The sequence below is a fragment of the Carex rostrata genome, chromosome 3 (assembly GCF_964058835.1).
Source record: "Carex rostrata chromosome 3, lpCarRost1.2, whole genome shotgun sequence".
NCBI lineage: Eukaryota > Viridiplantae > Streptophyta > Magnoliopsida > Poales > Cyperaceae > Carex > Carex rostrata.
The window spans coordinates 11,611,507-11,632,483 of NC_135920.1; the positions used below are offsets into that span (position 1 = coordinate 11,611,507).

Sequence of the window (20,977 nt, forward strand, 5' to 3'; positions counted from 1 at the left end):
GCATGCCTGAGAAATATTTATCCATGTAACATAAAATATTTATCCATATAATGTAAAGTATTTACCCATATAACATAAAGTATTTATCATTATGTCTCAGAGTATTTATCATTCGGTTTAGGGTTTATTTAATGGTCTCCAGTTGTGCGGGGACGATTAAAAAAAAAAAAAAATTTGTGCAGGAACAATTAATGGATTGATTTATTCTTTCATAAATAGAGATCATTGCATAGGGTTTAATACCTGATAAATTCAAGTTAAATACTTTGATGCTTCAAATTAAATACTAACAGTTTTTTAAACGCTCATTAATGATTGAGCGGTCCCCCCATGTTTAATGGTTCCTAGTTGTGCGGGGACGATTAAAAAAAAAAGGAAATTTTGTGCGGGGACAATTAATGGATTGATTTATTCTTTCATAAATAGAGATCATTGCATATGGTTTAATACCTGACAAATTCAAGGTAAATACTTTAATGCTTCAAGTTAAATACCCGCAATTTTTTAAACGCTCATTAATGATTGAGCGGTTCCCCATGTTTTTTTTGGCAGTATCTGCGGGGATAAATGCGGGGATAAACCTGCGGGGATTGTTATCACTGTCCTAAAAAAAAATATTTGTAAAGGTTAAAAGCCTTTTTGGCTTTCTGCGTTTCTTATACAACTGAAGACAAAAGTCTTTTTTCTTATATAAGATGAGAAACAAAGCTAACATATGTTGTGTTTACTGAGAGAATTTGATAAACATAACTCTAAAATATAATGTATTGGTTTCAAATGTCAAATTTAAACTGTTGAAACCGATCTATTTCACGAGTAATATGTGTATATAAACTTTTTTGAAATCTTTAAATAACTTAGTACAATGTCAAGCGGTCAAAAAATTATGAAAAAATAAATATATTAAAATAACTTATACAAATTCATTTCTTTTACTGCTTGAAACAAGGAAACCAACTTTTAGTTGAGTTAGTAAAATAGTGAGCTAACTCTTATAAGACAAACAAAGAATAGTGAGTTAGTGATATTCTTGCTTCATCCAAACATTAAATAGCTCAAAAGAATAGTGCTATTCTTGCTTCATCTAAACGCACTAATAAATTTCAAAATTTTGCATGTACATACATCACTTGTAAAGTATATGGGTTTCAACGGATTGAATTTGTTATTTGAAGTTAATCTAATTGATTTTGAAATTATGTTCACCAAATCCTCCATAATGTATTTAATGTATTTATATTTATTTGTTATATTTACTTGTAAAGTAGTTAGCATTGCATACGCTAGCTTTACTCCATAATGTATTTAATGTATATGTATTTATTTGTTATATTTTTAGAACTTATATACTATAAATTTATTTGTTAACTGTTATTCGTTTCGTTTGGAACTTAATACATGTGATCGGTGAAATTTATTAACAAATTAGCTAGGTTCCAAAAATTCAAGCGGTTAAACTCTACAGTTTAATATAATCTATATATTGAATCTCATAGACAATCAAATTATGTATTTCTAATAGTTGAAAAGAATAACATTTTCTCTAACAACTTTGACTGTCCAAATTTACATTTCTTCTTGAACAATTTTTGAATCCTGCATCTATGAAATTCTTCCATTACACATAATTAAAGTTAGGAACGAGTTTCTTATTTAGACAAACATATAAATTTATTGTAATTCAAGAATCATATAATTAACAAGTTTGACAAACAAACGATCTGTAGATATTTTAATTATATTATATTCGATATTTGTAAGCTTAAGCCACAAACATGAACTAACCATTAAACAATCTTAATATGTGACTTAACTAAATCACATTTAACGGCTTATGCTATCTTAATCTGACTCAATTAAATCCACTACAACAAAACGACTCATTTGGGACCGAGTTTTGGGACCAGTCTGTTCGCCGGACGCAGAAGATCCGGCGCCATACCCTTCAGAGACCAGTGACGTTATCTTAATATGTGACTCATCTGCAACCGGCGCCATACCCTTCAGAGACCGGTGACGTCAGCAGAGCAGTCATCATGACGTCAGCAGAGCAGTCATCAGTGACGGAGCAACTGCGACCCATTTCAGTCATCTGGGACCGGCTCCCACCTTCTGAGACCTGCGCTTCACCCATCTGCGACCCATTTGGCCGGTCGCAGAAGAATATTTCTGCTGTAGTGATCACATTTAGCAACTTCATTAAGACCTAAACTATTTATATCATGGTTTAGGCCTCATCCAAACATAACCTATTTGTATATAAACCCCAAGAGAAAGGATCCACATTAGCGCTGCTGCTTGCTTATACGGACCAGTGAAATTTAAACGCAGCACCAACAATAAAGGCCGAAATGATGTCTATTACAGGCTATATGAGGCCTCAAGTATCTTTTTGACTAAATTAAAGCCCAAAACTCAAGTCTGTCAAATATTTGAAACAAGTTCTTGAGTTGTAAAAATTAGTCTTTCTTGTATTGGAAAACGACTTTATATTACAACGACGACCGTTGGAATCCATTGAGACAAAATATTGGTTTTATTAGAATTATTTTTGGACTTCATTCCGGAATAAACATATGTATTACAAAAAGAATTTAATTTTCAAATGTAATCAAATATTATCAAATAAAATACAGTGTATATAAAAAAAAATTAATAGATGATCACAACATTAAAAAATTAATTTTATACATTGAACTAAAATTACTTCATGCATTGATGGATATTTAATAGTAATTTTTTTAAAAAACTATACGATTAAATTTGAGAATAATTATTGATCTACCAATTTAAAATGGTTGATAACGAATTAATTTAGCACACATATTGAAGCTCAACCACGTATAGAGCATCAATTTATATTTCTATCTCAATGCATATTGTGACATATATATATATATATATAATGAAATTTGTTCCATCAATGTGAGGAGTTATTTAATCTTACACCTTGTTTGGATGCAGAGTAGGGGGAGGGAGGGAGGGAATCAAAAGGAACAAAAAATTTCCATTGAATTGTGTTTGGTTGATAAAATTATGTCGGAGGTGAAGAATACAGGAGGTGAAAGGTCTAACATTGTATCACTATAATTAGGGAGCACCTAACTATCCCCCATAACAATCCACCATTTATCCCTCAGTCATTAACTACTTGAATAACTACTAACTACCTGAGGGGACCACTTACTATTTGGGAACCATCTAATATTTGAAAGATTTTACAACTGGCGCGCAAGTATTCATCTATAATGCATTAAGTATTCATATATAACATATCAAGTATTCATACTTAAGATATCAAGTATTTAAAAAAAAAAAACTGGACACGTTTTTAGAGGTAGTTTCTTTTCTCCGTTCAATGTAATCAATATTTCTAACGATCGGTGAGAAATTTTGCAAATCTAAAACCACGAATGTTTTCTACATAGTTTTATCTTTCAAATGAGATCCATGATGACATACTTTCGAGTTGTCCGTTGCACAAGTATTCATCCTCATTGTGCAAGTGCAAATATAAAAACTTAATACATCACTCATCCATTTTTTACAGGTTTTTTGAGGTGAATTTTTTTTTCTCCGTTCAATCTAACCAATATTTTTGACGATCTGTGATGAATTTTGCAAATTTAAAACCACAAATATTTTTTACACAATTTTATCTTTCAAATGATCCATGATTACATACTTTCGAGTTGTCCGTTGCACAAGTATTCATCTCTCATCACGCAAATATTCATATCTCATCGTGAAAGTATTCATCCTCGTCGTGCAAGTGTAAATACAAAAACTGGATACATCACTCATCCATCTTTTACACGTTTTTAGAGATGGTTTTTTCTTCTCTGTTCAATTTAAACAATATTTCTGACGATTTGTGAGGATTTTGCAAATCTAAAATCATGAATGTTTTCTACACAATTTTATCTTTCAAATGAGATACATGATGACATACTTTCGAGTTATCCGTTGCACAAGTATTCATATCTTGTCACGCAAATATTCATACCTAAGATATTAAGTATTCATTCATACACATTGAAGTATTCATTCTAAGACATCAAGTATTCATTCGTATACCTCTATTTTTTTTCAAAAAATTTTTTATATCATTTCTTAGTACACAGTGGCTTAATTCATCATTAATAAAGCTTTGTTCTTTACAAATAATTCTCTACTTTATGAGGAAAGAGAACATAGACATGAAAGGGATTAATTGCATCCACAGATACACAAATTTTTGGATACGGTCGACAGTGGTGGATCTGATCCGACAGGGGCCTGCTCAAGTATTCATTCATACACATTGAAGTATTCATTCATACATGTTGAAGTATTCAATCTCGGCAGAGGCGTGCTTGATTGGGATGGAGTGACGGATGATCTCCGGCATAACGTCTATTGGAGCAGGAACTGCAGGCATAGATGGGAAAAATGGAGGCGGAGGTATGAAAGGGAGGGAGCTTATTGTATTTACTCTTTCGAGGTGGGAGAGGAAGAAAGCTTATCGATGGAAAAACAGAGGCGGAGGTGGGAGAGGGAGGTAGAGGCGGAGGTGGGAGAGGCGGAGATGAGAGAGGGAAGTGGGAGAGGCGAAGGTGTGAGAGCTAGGGAGGCGGAGGTGGAGGTGGGAGATGGAGGTGGGAGAAGAAGATGGAGGTGGAAAAGGAAGATGGAGGTCGAAGAGAAAGAGAGAAAGATGAAAGAAATAAAGGTTGTTAGAAATGGTAGTTATAGTTAAAATAAAAAAGTTAGTTAGTTGGGGGATGAATGGGGGATGGATAGGTGGGGGATATTATAATTACTCTTATAATTAATAGAATTAGTTTTTCCTGCCAAACTAGGTTGTAATGGATGGAACTAAATTTTGTTACAAATATTTTTAGAAAAAATGACACAAATGCCCAATCCTATATCTTACATATATAATTCTCATACAATATTTTTTTTATCAAACCTACAACAGTCACCAAATTTTTCATTAATCTCTTAAATTTTAATCAATCAAACAAGAAATAAGATGGAAATGAAAGTTAAATTTATTTTCTCTCACTAATCATCAAAACACGAAAAGGTTAAATATGTTCATCTTTCTTTATATTCCATTTCATTCCCTTCTATTCTTTACCTCCCATTCCTTCCTCTACACTCCATCCAAACAGGGTGTTAGGATTATTTTTTCTAGTTTCCTTATGTAGGTCAAGCACAAAAAAACAACTTATAAAAAGAGAAGAAAAAATTATATATATATATATGTGACATTGGAGAAAAGAAGAACCAGCTCATAATTTCACATTGTTTATGCAATGAAAACGAACAATCGATGATGTGATGCAATGAAAACGATAATTTTCCGAATTGAAATACACAGAATATATAATTAATTGCTACAAGAGATCCATAACCATAAACAACAACATTCCTTCAAAAGAAAATATCAAATTTTATGACCTCAATCATTTTCAAGTCGCATGCAAACCCTGAAACAATTTGAAACAAACTTGGAACTTTGCTTGTGGCATTAATTCTCTAATTAATTAATGAGACCTTCCTCCATATCCTGAACACCTGAAGAGTGCTTGCTTGATCTCTTCTGAGCTCAAAGCTAATCTCTGTTCTTCATCCTATATATGACATATATGCAGACAGTAATTAATTAAATGGTCACCACATAATTAAAACCGTTCTTCAGAAATGGTGTTATTTCAATTAATATATGTTCGAGAAAAATGGTGCGATTATATATGTCGCACGGTTAATTATAACTTGTTCTGTCTATATATTATATATATTTTTCCATCTAAATGATAAATCAAGAGATGATGCAATTTTTCATGTTCCAAATGCATGATTAAAGATTGTTTACATTGGCTTTTCTATTCAGATTGTTTTTATGGTATTTATATAATTTAGAACTATATATTTCTGGAACATTTGCTTCTATTAAATAAATAAATATAATATTGCATTACTGAACTACATAAAATAAATTAGTTCAGAGTAATATATATACGTACTGATCATGTCTATGGTAAATTTTTGTCCCGTTTCTTTAATAAAATGAGTGGTCAGTTGTTAAGTATATCTACTTAAATTCTTAATTAAAAGACAAGTTCACTAAGTACATCTTAGGCCGATAGAGATGGGAGATGAGAATACAATTAGTTAATTAAAGTTATAATATTAATAACATAATTAATTATCACTTTTTACTATATCTCTACCTTTTGTGGGGTCGGTGAAAAATAATGCAATCTTAATGATGTTAATGTCTGATGGTAACATCTTGGAAAAGATTAACATTCTACCATAAAATATTAGTCTAATAATAGTATTGTGTCTTGGTCAAAAAGGCTAGCTAACATGGTTTTTTTGTATTCATATAATCTCTACAAGAAAGAAGGTTCAAGCAAACTTAATTAAACAATGGTCAAAGAAAGCAAAATGTATAACTATAATTTAATCCCTTACTTCAAGGCAAGAAGCCTGCATGCCAAAATCACTGAAGCAGCTTACTACACACTGTTGGATATCCATTCCCAAGCTCTCTAGAGTACTAACAGTTGACAATAGAAGCCCGGGATTAGCACCACAACATATCTCTATCCTAGTGTTGCCTTCATGCCTCTCCACATCAAACTGAACAAGTTGTCCATTTACAAGAGCACAAGTTGAATTAATCATGTTAATTTTGTTTATCAAGAAATTTAGAAAATGAAATGAAAGGGTGTCATAGTAGAAACCTCAGACAGGAATGTGCTTCCCTCATAAGAGACATGGTAGTATTTTTTTTTTTTTTATTCCCCTTTTATCAATGAAAATAAGTCAAACGAGAGGTTTTCTTTAGTTATCAGATATCTTTCTTGACAGATTTGCCTTTATATTTTTATTATTAAAAAAAATTCATGACATATTTTAAAGGTCTAATATATAAGTAATCAAGAAAAATGTCATGCTAAAAAACAAATAACAATAACAAAACTGTAAAGGCTATATACTTCATTTGGAATCCTTTCTGCAACTTTTCTATATATTTCTTAGTATATCTTAGTATATCCTTGCAACCTCTTAACTGAGATTCATTTGCCTTTTGATTTAGGAAAACTTTTTATATTATAACTAGCTAAATCATAACTTAAACTCGATATATATCGGTCTTCTTAATTTAGTGAATAAAGCAAATTATTAATACCTTGTATCTACAACAGAAGTCTGTACCAAAGGAGAGCTAGCTAGCTATTTTTCTACTAAATTACCTTGGTAGAATTCCTTACAAGCATCTCATTCGGACTCTCTTTCAATGTACCTAACACGTCAATTTCATCGGAGCTGGCACCGATCTCTTCTTGCAGCTTCTTGATCTTCTCCATGAGCTCTTTTACATAATCAATCGTGTCTCCCAGTATTGATGTTCTATCCATCTAATTAACAAAATTAATTAGCACTGTTAGTCTGTGCATCAATTTAGCTCACTAATGAAGTACATGCAATGTTTTAATTTTGGAAGGTTATTTCTCATTTCACTTCTCAAGACTATCGATCGATCGGTCATAGTAATTGAACAAAAAGAAGACATATTCGTATGAAGAAGAATAATTATTACAAATAGAATTGTACCCAAACAGAACAGTATTGACATTAGGTTATGATCGATATACTAGTTCTTTTAACAAATAACATGTATATATATTAAGTAATAAATATATATTGGCTATTAGCTAAGCCCTTGTTGCTCCAAGGTGATACATATAATCCAAAATATAGAAACTATTATTGTGAGATCTTCTTTTTCTGTTTTTCCAGAGATGAAATTATCAGGGTTTGTACTTTGTACAGGACAATTTAAATGGATCCTTTACTAAATTACCTTGCTGATCTTAGGCACAATGGATCTGAGCATGGAAAGGCGATCATTAAGCCGCTTCCTTCTCCTCCTCTCTGCCATCAGATTCTTTGATGGAAGTCCTTGTCCCTTCTTTGCATGTGAATTCTTCTTCTCCCCGGACGAAGAACTCGTACTGTGAAAAATCAAAGAATTTTCCATCTGTGCTCTTGCATCTAGGCCATCACAAATCACTGATCTATTATCTGCCGAGACGCCGCTTTGATAGGGGCAACAAACCTCACTCAAGCAGTCAAAATTCATGGCCTCCTCTGAGAGAACAAGCCCTTGAAAGTTGCTCTCTTGGAAGGAATCTATTCTCTCTTCTCCATTAATGGAATATAGAAGCTCGCTCATTCCTGTTGGGTAACTATCCCATGTCTCTTTCCTCATTGCCATAAGCTCGTTTAGGAAGGATGCTTCATCAAGCTCCATTATTTCTTTTTCTTTTTTTTTATTCTTTTGCTTCTTTCTTTAGAGTTTAATCAGACACACTCTTCTTCACAGTTTGAACAGTAGAGAAAGAATGAATGGGGAAGATCAGAAGGGAATGAAGCACAGTGATGTTGCACCAACCTGGGGATTATTTTATAATAGGGTTCAAGTATCATTCCACAACTCTAGAATTAATCTATGTAACTAGCCAAAATTTGTAAATATATCTGCTACAGGGGCAGAGTCAGACTTTTTTTACTAGCTATATATGGGAGTCAGTCATGAATAGAAATCATTTGTATTAAATTTTTATACTGCGAATGGGATCAATTTATAGTACCGACAATATTTTACTCTAAAATATATAAAAAACCGTATACAAGTACAATTTTTTTTTTTTTAAATGAGAATCAATTGACCCCATTACTTCTTACTACCTCCGTCCCTGATCTGCTACAACAGTAAATGGTCAATATAATTGTGTCATTTTAAAATTATTATTATAAGTAAATTACTAGTGCTGAAAAAAAAACACCCTATTACAATTTATATATGGTCAAATTGACATTTGGTATATATAAGGTTGATTAAGTTTATAAATCTTTACTATAATAAAAAAAATTAATATTGGGTCAGATGGAAAATTTATATACTTGACCGCCATTAAAAAAAAAAAAATCATGTCCATTATATATACCTAAACAAATATGTACTCTTATTATAAGTCAGCTGAAAATCACACCAACTTGGATAACGTTATATATATGCAAATAAAAATCACACCTAAAGTTTTTTTTTTTAAATGTATACACAATTATTATTAGTTACTATATAACAATTATTATTAATTAGTTACTATAATATATTTTTTGAAAATGTGGACCTCAATTTCAGGTGAATCTCCTTAGCTCATGAAAAATGAATGTCAAACGTGACAAAAAAATTAACTGAAGAAAACAAATGAAGATTATTCCTTCTTTTCTCATTTTTGAAACAGCACTTTTTTTTTGTTTTTTTAGAATGCTTGGTACAGGCAACAACACTTGATAAGGGCATTAACATGTCCTTTTGTAAATAAACAAATATAAACCTAAGAGAGAATTGTTTCTTACCTTGCAATAGGTACAGGTAAGTGTGGGGGTCTGGGCCGGGATCCCAAATTAGAAAGGAAACAAAAAGAGAAATGATTTATGATAATGACTTCTTCGTATATTAGAGCATCTTCATCTCAAAATTTAAAATTAGTTTCTAAAACTGCCGACATAAAAAGTTTAGAAATTAAACAATTGGCTCCTACATCGGTATAATCAATTAAATTTCTTTACATGTCTCCTGCTGGAAGAGAGAGAGCAGAAGATTTTAACTAATAAGAATTAAACAATTGGTTAGTTCATCTTTAGAAAATGATTTCTTATTAAATAATTTTTCTCAATAATTGCTAAATAAACAATCGCTGTACAACCCAGCAATTACAGATATTTAGTTGGTCAGGTTTATCAATTTTAAACAAATGCTTAGTTGGTTTTATTGTCACATGTTAAAGATGAGAAATTGTAATATAAGTATACATATAAAACTCTAAGAAAAAAATATTAGCTAATTGTTCTCAAATAAATTTCTACTTCACATTAGAATTATAGTCTTCTTTTTCTTGCAAAACTGAGCAACAATTTGGAAACACATCTCAGGCCCTGTTCAGCAACAACTAATCCAATGGAAATTTTGAAAAAAAGAAAAAGAAAAAAAAAAAAGAGATGTTATCGGAACTTTTCTCAATAACATGTTCGGCTACCAAAGTTTAATTCTCATTTAATTTGTAATAATCTGTGGATATTCTTTCCCTATTTTTTACCATCTTACTTGTGGGAAAAAACAATTCAATCTCACCACTGTTTTTCTTTTTTCCAAGAACTGGAGCACGTGTATACCTTATCATTAGATTAAAATAAAGCAAAAATCCAAACACAAATTGAGTTAGAACAAGACAAGTAATTATTTAAACTTAAATTAACTTGTACAATCAAACCCTCAATTAATTAAAAGAAAAAATCAAACACAAAGATTAAAATTAATTAAATAAATACAAATTAATAATACTTTAATTAAACAAATATATTAATTGATATTTGCATTCCCTTCTAAAAAAAATTAATTGTAAAAAAAAAAAACAATTTCCTAACAAATTTCTCATATATTTACTGAATACCTATATTCTAAATCTTTCATTTAACTAAAAAAACCTTAAAAATTGACATATTAATATTCTCATTCCCTTATTTAAAAAATTTCATTCCTACAAAAATCCCCGTTGTCCAACAGGCCCTCATTTTGGAATTTCTTTTAGAAACCATAAATAAAAAATAAAATTTTATCAAACAAACTTGAATTTGACTGCTTTGGTTTTTAAAAAAAACATAAGAATCGATATGTCATTTCAGTCTGAATTTTTTTTTTTTTTTTTAGACCGAGATGTTATTTCGGTACAAACCATTTTCACAGATTTCAATAAAAAAATGATGTAGAAATTTGTAAAAACACTTCGGACCGAGATGTCATTTCGTTCCCGAAAAAAAAAATTCAGACCGAAATAGCATCTCGGTTCATATAGTTTTTGTAAAATCAAAACAATCAAGTTGGTTTGGTAAAAAAAAAAAATTATTTATGGTTTTTAAAAAAATTTCCTCATTTTGCGCAGCATTACTTCGCTTAAAATTGCTTGGCTTGTTCGCGAACTAGATGAGATCCAATCATCCAAGGAATTTCCATAAATTTCAATATAAGACAATTGTAGAGGATGAAACCCCATCAATTATTCTCTTATCAAACGCAGATTGGTGTACCAGGGAATATGTGTCGGGGACGGGTGGGGCCCTCGCACAGTCATGGCACAGAGACAGAGCCACAGAGCTTGAAAGGAATGGAATCTGGTTATTAATCTTTCGCAGGTCTGCTCATTGTCTCTGCAAACAGCAAACTCCAATCTTCGAAGCATATTTTAAAATTTGTAACTTGTTTAATTAATCTCAAAATAAAGGGGGAATTTCACGTATACCCCCCAAAAACTTCAATATTACGTATTTTCCCCTCTAAATTTTGAAATTACATATTTCCCCCTTTAAACTCCAAAAACTCACATATTTATCCATTTTATTGTATTTTTATATTAAAACACGTTCTAAATTTATAAAATACCTATTTTACCCTTTTATTAAAAAGCATAAAACGCCAATCTTACTCCAATTTGAATCTGAAGGTTCCTCTACAGTCCGAATTGCTTTAAGATCCATGTGCGCTAGATCAACATGAATCTTGAAGAACACACACAAATATTGAAGCAATGTGCACAGATTTTAATGTGATGCATGCAGATCAAAATTGCTTTGAGATCCGTGCGGGCTAGATTAGCATGAATCATTAAGCGAACACACAATAATCTTATTGCAATGTGCACAGATTGGACGGTATAGAAACCCTTCAGATTCAAATTTGAGTTCAATGGGACATTTCATACTTTTAATGAAGGGTAAAATAGGTATTTTATAAATTTAGAATTAATTTTAATATAAAAGACGATAAAATGGGTAAATATGTGAGTTTTTGAAGTTTAGAGGGGGAAATATGTAATTTCAAAATTTAGAGGGGAAAATATGTAATATTGAAGTTTTTGAGGGGTATACGTGAAATTCCCCCCAAAATAAATATGGCCAACGAATTAAAGGACTTGAAGAAGCGAAATATGAATTGTGATCCAAATTAATTAATTCCAAGTGATCGCAATCAAAACATTTGGCATTTTTTTTTAATTTGTGTAGATTATAAGACCAAATTTATGTTAGAGTAATTCTAGTATATCAATCTAATTATGTATGCACATTAATTTATTATTTTGAAGATATTATTTAAATTATATTAATGTTTAATTTATTTCTTAAATATCACGCTTAACTAGTTTGAATAATTAAAATTTATTAAATCATTTAAGGATTAATTTGCATGAACTGTTTTTGTCTTCTTCTTTTTTTTCTTTTCTTTTTTGAAGAATAGTGGAGTAATCCACCGATTTTATTAAGAAATCTCAAAAACACTTGATCTGGTACCTAAAATGAATATCAAAATTAAATACAGTCATATAACACATATTGTTTACATGCATAATAAAAACCATGTGTACGCAAAATAGAAGACAAAAACTCTAGACTAAAAAACAATAGCAAAGATATAAAAGCATTACCCTACCGTCAACTAAAAACCAACAACTAAACATCAATCTAATCTAACTAGCAAGTACCAATTTCTTCCCAATTTACTAAATCCCCTTCGTTCTCCTCTTCTCCAAACATTTGATTGGAAAGGTTGCCAGCTCCAGAAACCGGAGTATGAGTTTCCCCGCTTAAATCCATCCCTGCCATAGATAGCAGCAGGTCCACTACTTGAGCTGTGTCGTGGCTGCTGTTTTCCTCCTTCAAAATTTGATATGGAAGATCCTTAATATCAAATGGAATAATTAGACTTAATTTAAGTAAATAATTATCTAATCTAAATTGGTACCAGAAGTAAGACAATGAAATAATCTTAGCTCCAATAGATTTTATCAACAAGGGCTGAGTATCATTGAAACAAACTCTATTACATTCTAATCAAATTGTCCATAATACAGCTCCTCTTATCAATTCTACTAGTAGTCTATTTTTTAAAGAAATAGCTGCATCTATGAGCCATAAATCATCTAATAAGTACATTCATATCTAAAATTGTTAAAAGATGCAATCCAATTCCAAATCAATCTTATATAAGAACATTGAACAAAAAGATGCTTTGTACTCTCACATAATACACATTTTGTATCCCCTTGCCAACCTTTATTGACTAAGTTAGTCTTAGTCAAAATTTTGTCCTTCCTAACAAGTCACAAAAATATTTTAATTTTTAATGGAATATGAGATTTCCATATAATGGTATATTCAAAATTAGGCATACCCCAAATTCTAATCATTTATAAAAGAAATGCATAGTAAAGTTATAATAGTTGTTAAATAATTTAAAAAATTTTACGGTAGAGATTTAATCTTTCAATGATAGATGATCCATCAAATTTCAAATTAGCCTAATTTGAAACATATCATATATATCTAAATATAATATAATACATTTGGCAGTTTTACTTTTTAATATTTCCTGAATATTAAGATATCAATAGATTGTATCCTGGATGTGCGCGCCCCAAAAACGTTTTAATATTAATAAAACACTCAGAAATAATCAACATAAAAAAATTGTACTGGCACAAGACATTCCTTATCTACCTTATCAACTTTGAAAATTGAAACCCCTTTTATTTTTTTTATTATTATTATTTTTGTCTTGCAACCACATTCTCAAATGTTAATTTATTTTCGAAATTTTTTTAAATACCATAATAATAAAAAAAAAACACCCTAGATTTTGGAAATTTTCATATTTACCAGGGCCGCACAGCCAATCTGCGGTCCATTTATGAGGGGCCGCATATTGGCTTAGAGGTCTCCAAAACTTAAATATATTCAATATTACAGTGCATTTTTTGTGTCTTTGGGAGACCTCTAAGCCAATCTGCAACCCCCAATAAATAGACCGCAGATTGATTGTGCAGCCCGGATAAATATAGAAATCCCCCAAATCTAGAGTATTTTGGTTTATCTTTTTTTTTGTGCTACAAATAAAAATTTCGGAATTTATTTAAATAAAATTGAACTACTGAGGCAGAATCAATTGCACCAAAATTCATACTAGGTTCTCACAACTTGCAGGTAGATATCAACATTGATGCAAATTGTAAATCCAATCTCACAATTTCACCTTCATGACAACTAATTTGGATATATATATATAGAATCCAATCTAAAATTGTCGATCAAATTCTCGAGGAAATATTATTTTTCCTGGTTATCCGTACGTACATATATCAGGGACCATATATATACCATGGTGAATTATTCTCTGGATAAAATTAAACCATACACACTTTTTTCCGTCTTCTTAATTTAATTTATTATAATAGCAAGACAGGAAAAACAAATCTTGATTTGGGAGCCCTGAAAAGCATTGACCAGGGACCTGTAGCAACTAGCAACTCAAAAAGGGTTTTGATCTTGCATGAGGCATGAACCCTAGGAAGATAAAAAGAGTTCAAAAAGGACTTGTCACGGCTACCTATGACAACTATATATATCGACCTACAATATTGGTTCCATGTTGCACTAGTTTGTGCAGCAAACATATCAGAATAAAGGCATCTGTGATTATGATTAATTGGTATATATGATCAAAATTTCATAATAAAAAAAATAAATATAAATATTCACATTCTTACAGAATAAATAAAAGAAGTTCATAAGTTTCATGAATTATATTTAGATGAGATAAATGGTGCATTATTTGTACAATTTATTGATTCGAAAATAATTTCAAGAGAGTGTTGAAAAATAATTGTTCAGATATTAATACAAGTATTATTTCTTAGACTCGCTACTATGTTAAATTAATAGTAAAAATCTTTCCTAGTGTCGTTATAATATTTGTGTTGTTACACAAATCGAAAAATATGATTTCGTTGTGATATTTCTATTTTTTTTATATATAGTCTAAATTGATATGTATCATAATTTTTTTTATCATTGCTCATTTTCCGTTAGTTTTATTATCTTACTTAGAAATTTCATTTATTTTTCCAGTAATATTTTCAAAACACGCTTTCATTCTAGTTTATTATAAAAGTATCATCTCTTATCTCCAATCCTCACTTAAATAGTATGCTTTACAAGCTGTAGTGACTTAGCACTAAATTTCATACAATTGTGATATTAAAAAAATTGAGAGCTAAACTTGGAACTTGTGGCAAGAAAACAATACTATCAGTATATATAGGGAACTACAGATTTATTGTGAATATCAAAAAATGTTAGATAGCTTGACTCCTCATGACATAATCACAAGATTCGCGAATTAAATCCGAATAATTTATTTTTTGGGTAATGTTAAACTGAATGCCGAATTATTTAGTTGACTAAACTTTGACCGAATTAAACCAGAATAATTCACGAATTTTACGAATATTTGCCAAATTTTTCCCAGAAAAAAAATTTTGGGGTTTTTTTTTTGTTCTCTTGCAGGACTGAGATCTCTGGTCCAGATAATTTCGAATTATTTCCAAATTATACCCGAATTATTTCCGAATCACAAATTTTTGATCTCGCCGAACCGAACCCGAATAATTCATTTGTCACTATGCGACACAGCCAAGTTGAATTAGAAAGCCACACTTGAAAATTGTACAGAAAATCCGAGATGTGTTGTCTGGTATGTGATGCGCAAGGAACAAGGACCGCTAATTTATATTAGATTCCTTGGCAGGGTGCTTCTTGGCATGGTTCAGGTAGAGCGCGGATGCTTGAGCCTTATGTGCAAATTGTGTAATTCTTTATTTGTTTAATGCTTATAATCAAACCAAATTTATTGAAGCTAATTAATATAAAAACGCATGCCTAGATATGCCTTTTCCGGATAACGGCGACGTTCCTAGTGGTTTGCAAACGGGTTACCCGTGACCCGTTCCGGGTAACCCGTTAGGGGTAACGGGTAGGGCGGGTAGACGGGTAGGATGGGTACGGGTACAACCCGCAACGGGTAGACGGGTAGTTTTCCCAAAACCTCTACCCTACCCGTTTATTACCCGTACCCGTTGCGGGTTGACGGGTACGGGTATCCCGGGTACGGGCGGGTTTTTTTTTTTTTTTTTCTTTTCTGTTTTTTCTGAATTTTTATGCTTTGAGATTCGTGCCAAGTTAAAGGACATATCCCGAAGTCCGTTTAGATATAGGAGTCCGTTTTGAGATTCATGCCAAATTAAAATTAACGACTCAGATCTCATTCTACTCAGTCAGGTATTGCACTGGATCTGAATTCTATAGGGGTCAATTTGAGATTCATGCCAAATTAAAATTGACGGCTCAGATCTCATTCTACTCAGTCAGGTATTGCACTGAATCTGAATTCTAAAAGTAGGCCGCCAAAAATATTTTGAAATTCAAATTTTGAAACGGGTCGGGTACGGGTAGGCGGGTAGACGGGTACGGGTAGGCGGGTCCGGGTAGACGGGTACGGGTACAACGGGTTTTTTTTCAAATTGGGTTGTCCGGTCCGTTTATTACCCGTACCCGTCTACCCGTTTGTACCCGGGCAACGGGTACGGGTACCTCGGGTAACGGGTACGGACCGGGTAAAACGGGTTGAACCCCTAACGGGTTTAGCAAAACTCTAGACGTTCCTATCTAATATATATATATATATATATATATATATATATATATATATACTAGTCTTCAATCAAGGCTATATATGCTTAGTTGTTTATTTTAAATTTAAATTGAAAAATAAAAATAAAACTAAGGTGATTTAAGTTATTTTTGTTTGATTAGAGCTTATTATTTAAATAGTAAGCCCGTTCAATTCTTACATCACAATCAAACATAACTCAAAGAAGCATCGATCAGCATAGATCGGCACTAACAGGTGGTTCTAGTACAATAATTATTTGGTTTTTTTTATGTGATAATGGTTGGAGATTAAGTCATCAAATTATTTAATTTTTTATTTGGGGTTTCAAAGCTGCAACCTCTCATATAGAGAGTATTACCTTTGTCACTAGATCAAATGCTAGTTATTAATTTGAATAAATTTTTATTTGACAAAAAAATTAAGTTATTAATCAAGAGCTCGAGTAATGGACTGTTACAATAATATTCATAAAAGTCATTTTAATTGATAAGATATAAATAACTCTGGTGCTATTCGGCAAGGGCCTCCTTAAGTCTCCTTAAGGTTAAAGGAGCCTCTTTTAACTTTTTTAGCTGCTTAATCTTGCCGAATACCAGTTCTTTAGCGGATTAAGACCACCTCCTTTAGCCTTCTTTTGTCTGGATCTTAATTCTCTGCCCCTTTCTTAAGACATCTTTCCCCTTTCCTTTAGCTTATTTTAGCTATCTTAATTCCGCTTGTCTCTTCTTTTAGCTTATCGAATAACTCCTCGTGCTCCCATGTATTGTCGAAAAGCTCCTCCGAAGACTTCCCCATCATAAAAAACATGAAATTAATTAAAGGCTTAGGTCCAATTTTTATAATTTTAACTTTGACTTGTCTAATTTAAATTATTCAAGGCCCAGTGAAGTGTGAACACAACCATTAGTGTATTAACAGCTCATCAGTGTACAAATCAAATTAAAAACTTCAAGAACCATCTAATTATACTAATAAATAAAGCAAATCAAAATAAACAATTGGATTTCTTTTATAGCATTAGTCATTTAAAGTTGATTCAATGAACTTTTGAAATTAATTTTATGCTCATTTCATGCTAAATGTATTTCATATCCCGAGAAAAGATAATAGAATCTATGCATCATGTTTTGACGTATGTGTCCGGATTAGAATCTTGAACAACTACAGCTATGTTATTAGCCATATTCTAAATTGTACCAGAATATATATTTGAACTGGCGAATGACTAGCCGTTAGAACAAAAGTCGGTGCAACCTACTGTTCACTATAATATTACACCATCTATCATCTCTAATATTAGTTCAATATTTGATGCATGGTATGGGACAATATATCCATGTGAATGATTTTTCAATTTTTGTAAAAAAGCTCATACATAAATAATATTTTAATGATTAATTCAGTCTGAATTAAAAATAATAAAATTCTAGTTTTTTCTTTTTTTTTTTTGAAAAAAGTAGCGGATACAAACTGTGATAGCTACCTCATGGCATTTGTCTTGAATCAGTATCCTCTCCAGTATTGCAGAGGATCACCCTCAATTTAATTTCAACCGGTTTGATATTCAGACTGCAATAGGGGGCAGTATTTTTGGGCTTTGAGATTCGTGTCAAGTTAAAAAGAACGTTTCAGATCTAGTACTTGTAAAAGATTCCCTTATCAGGTATTGGAGAGGATGTGGATTCGTTTGTCTTGCAATTTTACGAGACATGTGTACCTGATATAATGATCTCTTTTAATTTGTAGCTTGAAAGCCATATCCCAATATCCCATCAAGTGATTTAGATAATCGTTTGGGTGTCACGTACATGCGACACGTCTGGGCCCGTCATTCAAAAAAAAATTCGCCTGGCCTGAAAATCCAAACCATCGTTTCAAATCTGCCATCTCTCAGCCCACAGATTAATTATGGCTCACGTTTTTTTGTTTCCTTCTGAATTCTTCTCTTACCATTTACCTTTCAAATATCTGATCCCTCAAAAAATTTCCTCAAAATGTTTAACTTTTTTTCAACAATTCAAACATAAAAGCACATTTTCAATCTCGTAGTATACACCTACCGCTAACAGGTACCCTCTACCTTCTAGTACTGCTGGCATCATTTTCCTCGTACTGTTGACAATACAGTGGTACAAGAATTTTTGTCCTTAAACTTCTCGAACTTAATTAAATATATGATTGTAGCATGCATGGTTAATAGTTTTGATACTATTTGAAATATTGATACTCAATTTTAGAATGTTGGTGATTGTCAAATCAAATTTCTGCTGAATAATTAACGGATTGTTATTCATTATAAACTTTAATTGAAGTTTTGAGACACTAAACAATGTTTTTTTTTTTTTTTTTTTGACACGCCGCTGTTTTCTTGTTTAAATAGAAGATGAATGAGTTGAGTTAATTTGCACACGTGTTTGTAGCTGTATGAACACATAAACACATGTATATACTAACTAGGAATATTTTATTAGATTTTAAAACAAAAGTAATTTTATTAAACATTTAAAACCACCGACATGAAAAAATTCTCTTGTTGGTCTACGCTCTGTTATTATTATAATTTGAAAAGAAGAAAAGAAGAAATAGTAGGATCAATGTCAAGTTCAATCATCCATCAAATCAAATTTCATACCAAGTATTAAAAATAACAAGATATGAAGATGCCTCTATCCTGCGCCGGCGTTTCAAAGGAAACTTTTTATTTTTGGTTGAAAGACTGTATGCGATATTTCATTAATCAGGACAAAAATCAGTTACACATCGTTTCAAATCAGTACATATATATAGCTTTCTGTACTAGTACTTACATTATTACAACTGAAACCCCTCTTTATAAAAGCAGACAAGAAAAAATCAGAAAAAAAAAATGATTCAAAGGAATTCGTATCATCTCTAAAATTCGTATTTAACACATATTCCAAATTAATTTTCCTAAAAGATTGAGAACATGTATTAATTATATTGGACACTATGCATACTCAGTTCAATGATGAGTACAACATCATGTGCAATCACAAAATAACGAATTCCACAAAGTATATATTTTGGACATGCATCATGCGCCGAACTTTGCGTTGGACTTGCTGTCGAAAATGTCTCGGCTAGAAAAGAATGGTGTTTTGTTTGTTTCTTGTTTCATCCATGCAATGCATTCACGTGCATGCTGTAAAGTAAACCTACAACGGGCAGATCAAAACAACGATCGAGTCTAATCTAATCTAGGTCTAGTCTCTGGTGACAAGGTATAATGGCTCTAGAGGTACAGCCTTTGCAATTCTTTTTTTTTATTTATAGATATTAATTAATAATAATATAGAAAAATGAATGGATTGATTAAGAATTTCAATGTCATTTAAGGAACCGAAACTAAATTAATCATTGATTCGGTTTTTTTAGAAATGAAATCGAATTATTATTAATTATTCGATTTCTTTAGTGTACCGAATCACCCCATATTTTCTGCCACAAAAAATTAACTCTATTTCCATTTTATTTGTAAAAGAATTGCCGAATGATTCATTTCATTCAATTCCTTGTATCTATGAGATCAAAATTTCAAACTATCCATACATTTTCCTATATTATTTTTTCATACCTATAAATAAAAAATTTCGGCCAAATTACCAAGAGCTACCCAGCCTGCCTGCTGAATTATATTTTTATTTTTATTTTTATTTTCCCTTTCTAAAACTTGTTTATCATGTTGTAGGTTCAGATCCGTATGAAAAACTTTATTATGGATATTAAATAGTTAAGTATTTTGACATCCAATCTTTACTAAAAAAAACTCTTGTTTACCGTATTTTAAAAAGGATAACTGTCCATGATGTCTTTTTTAAAAATATGGACATATATAGAAGTTGCACAAAATGTAAAAAAAAAAAATACAGCGCCACGACAAAATATTTATATGAGGATTACTTTTCACATTTAGTTATATAAGACCAATATTTATTTAAAAAGTTATCAAAACAGAGATAAAATCTCAACTCTTCTCTTCAGCATATGTCCAAAAGTTTATAAGACAGATACAGCATATGTCCAAAAGTTCATCGATGCAATTCCCATTCAAGTGCTGGAACCAGAAGACTGCTTGATGCTGGACTGGGTGACTGGCGACGAAGATGAAGATTAACTCACTGATCTCTTTCGGTAGTTTAGTGCATATGTGCACTTATTTTACTATTAGTTCTCTGATTTCTACAGACTTTCCTCTTACTATACCTCATTTTTGACAGTGCCTGTGTGCACTTAGTTAACTCTAGTAGTTTACTTTGTGCTTTATTTGATCAATTGTTTTGTTTGTGGTGGTACAGTGGGATGATACCCTTGTACTGGTACAACTAAAAA

General features: G+C 31.4%; 1 protein-coding gene across 1 annotated transcript; it reads right to left on the reverse strand.

The window, feature by feature from the left end:
• Nucleotides 1–5,251: 5,251 nt before the first annotated feature.
• On the reverse strand, nt 5,252–8,441 carry LOC144551499 (transcription factor BHLH3-like). Its single transcript, XM_078299470.1, has 4 exons — nt 7,865–8,441; nt 7,254–7,418; nt 6,469–6,636; nt 5,252–5,621 (listed from the first exon to the last, which is right to left on the reverse strand). The coding sequence occupies exons 1-4, from the start codon at nt 8,312–8,314 to the stop codon at nt 5,535–5,537; spliced, it is 870 nt and encodes a 289-aa protein (XP_078155596.1). The 5' UTR covers nt 8,315–8,441; the 3' UTR covers nt 5,252–5,534.
• Nucleotides 8,442–20,977: the final 12,536 nt, after the last annotated feature.

Excerpts from the sequence above, each read along its gene's own strand:
- LOC144551499 (XM_078299470.1), bottom strand. The coding sequence starts at position 8,314 with ATGGAGCTTGATGAAGCATCCTTCCTAAACGAGCTTATGGCAATGAGG. Across the intron at positions 6,637-7,253 it reads TTGTAAGGAATTCTACCAAG|TTTGATGTGGAGAGGCATGA; the intron begins GTAATTTAGTAG and ends CAACTTGTTCAG. Across the intron at positions 5,622-6,468 it reads TGCAGGCTTCTTGCCTTGAA|GATGAAGAACAGAGATTAGC; the intron begins GTAAGGGATTAA and ends TGTCATATATAG.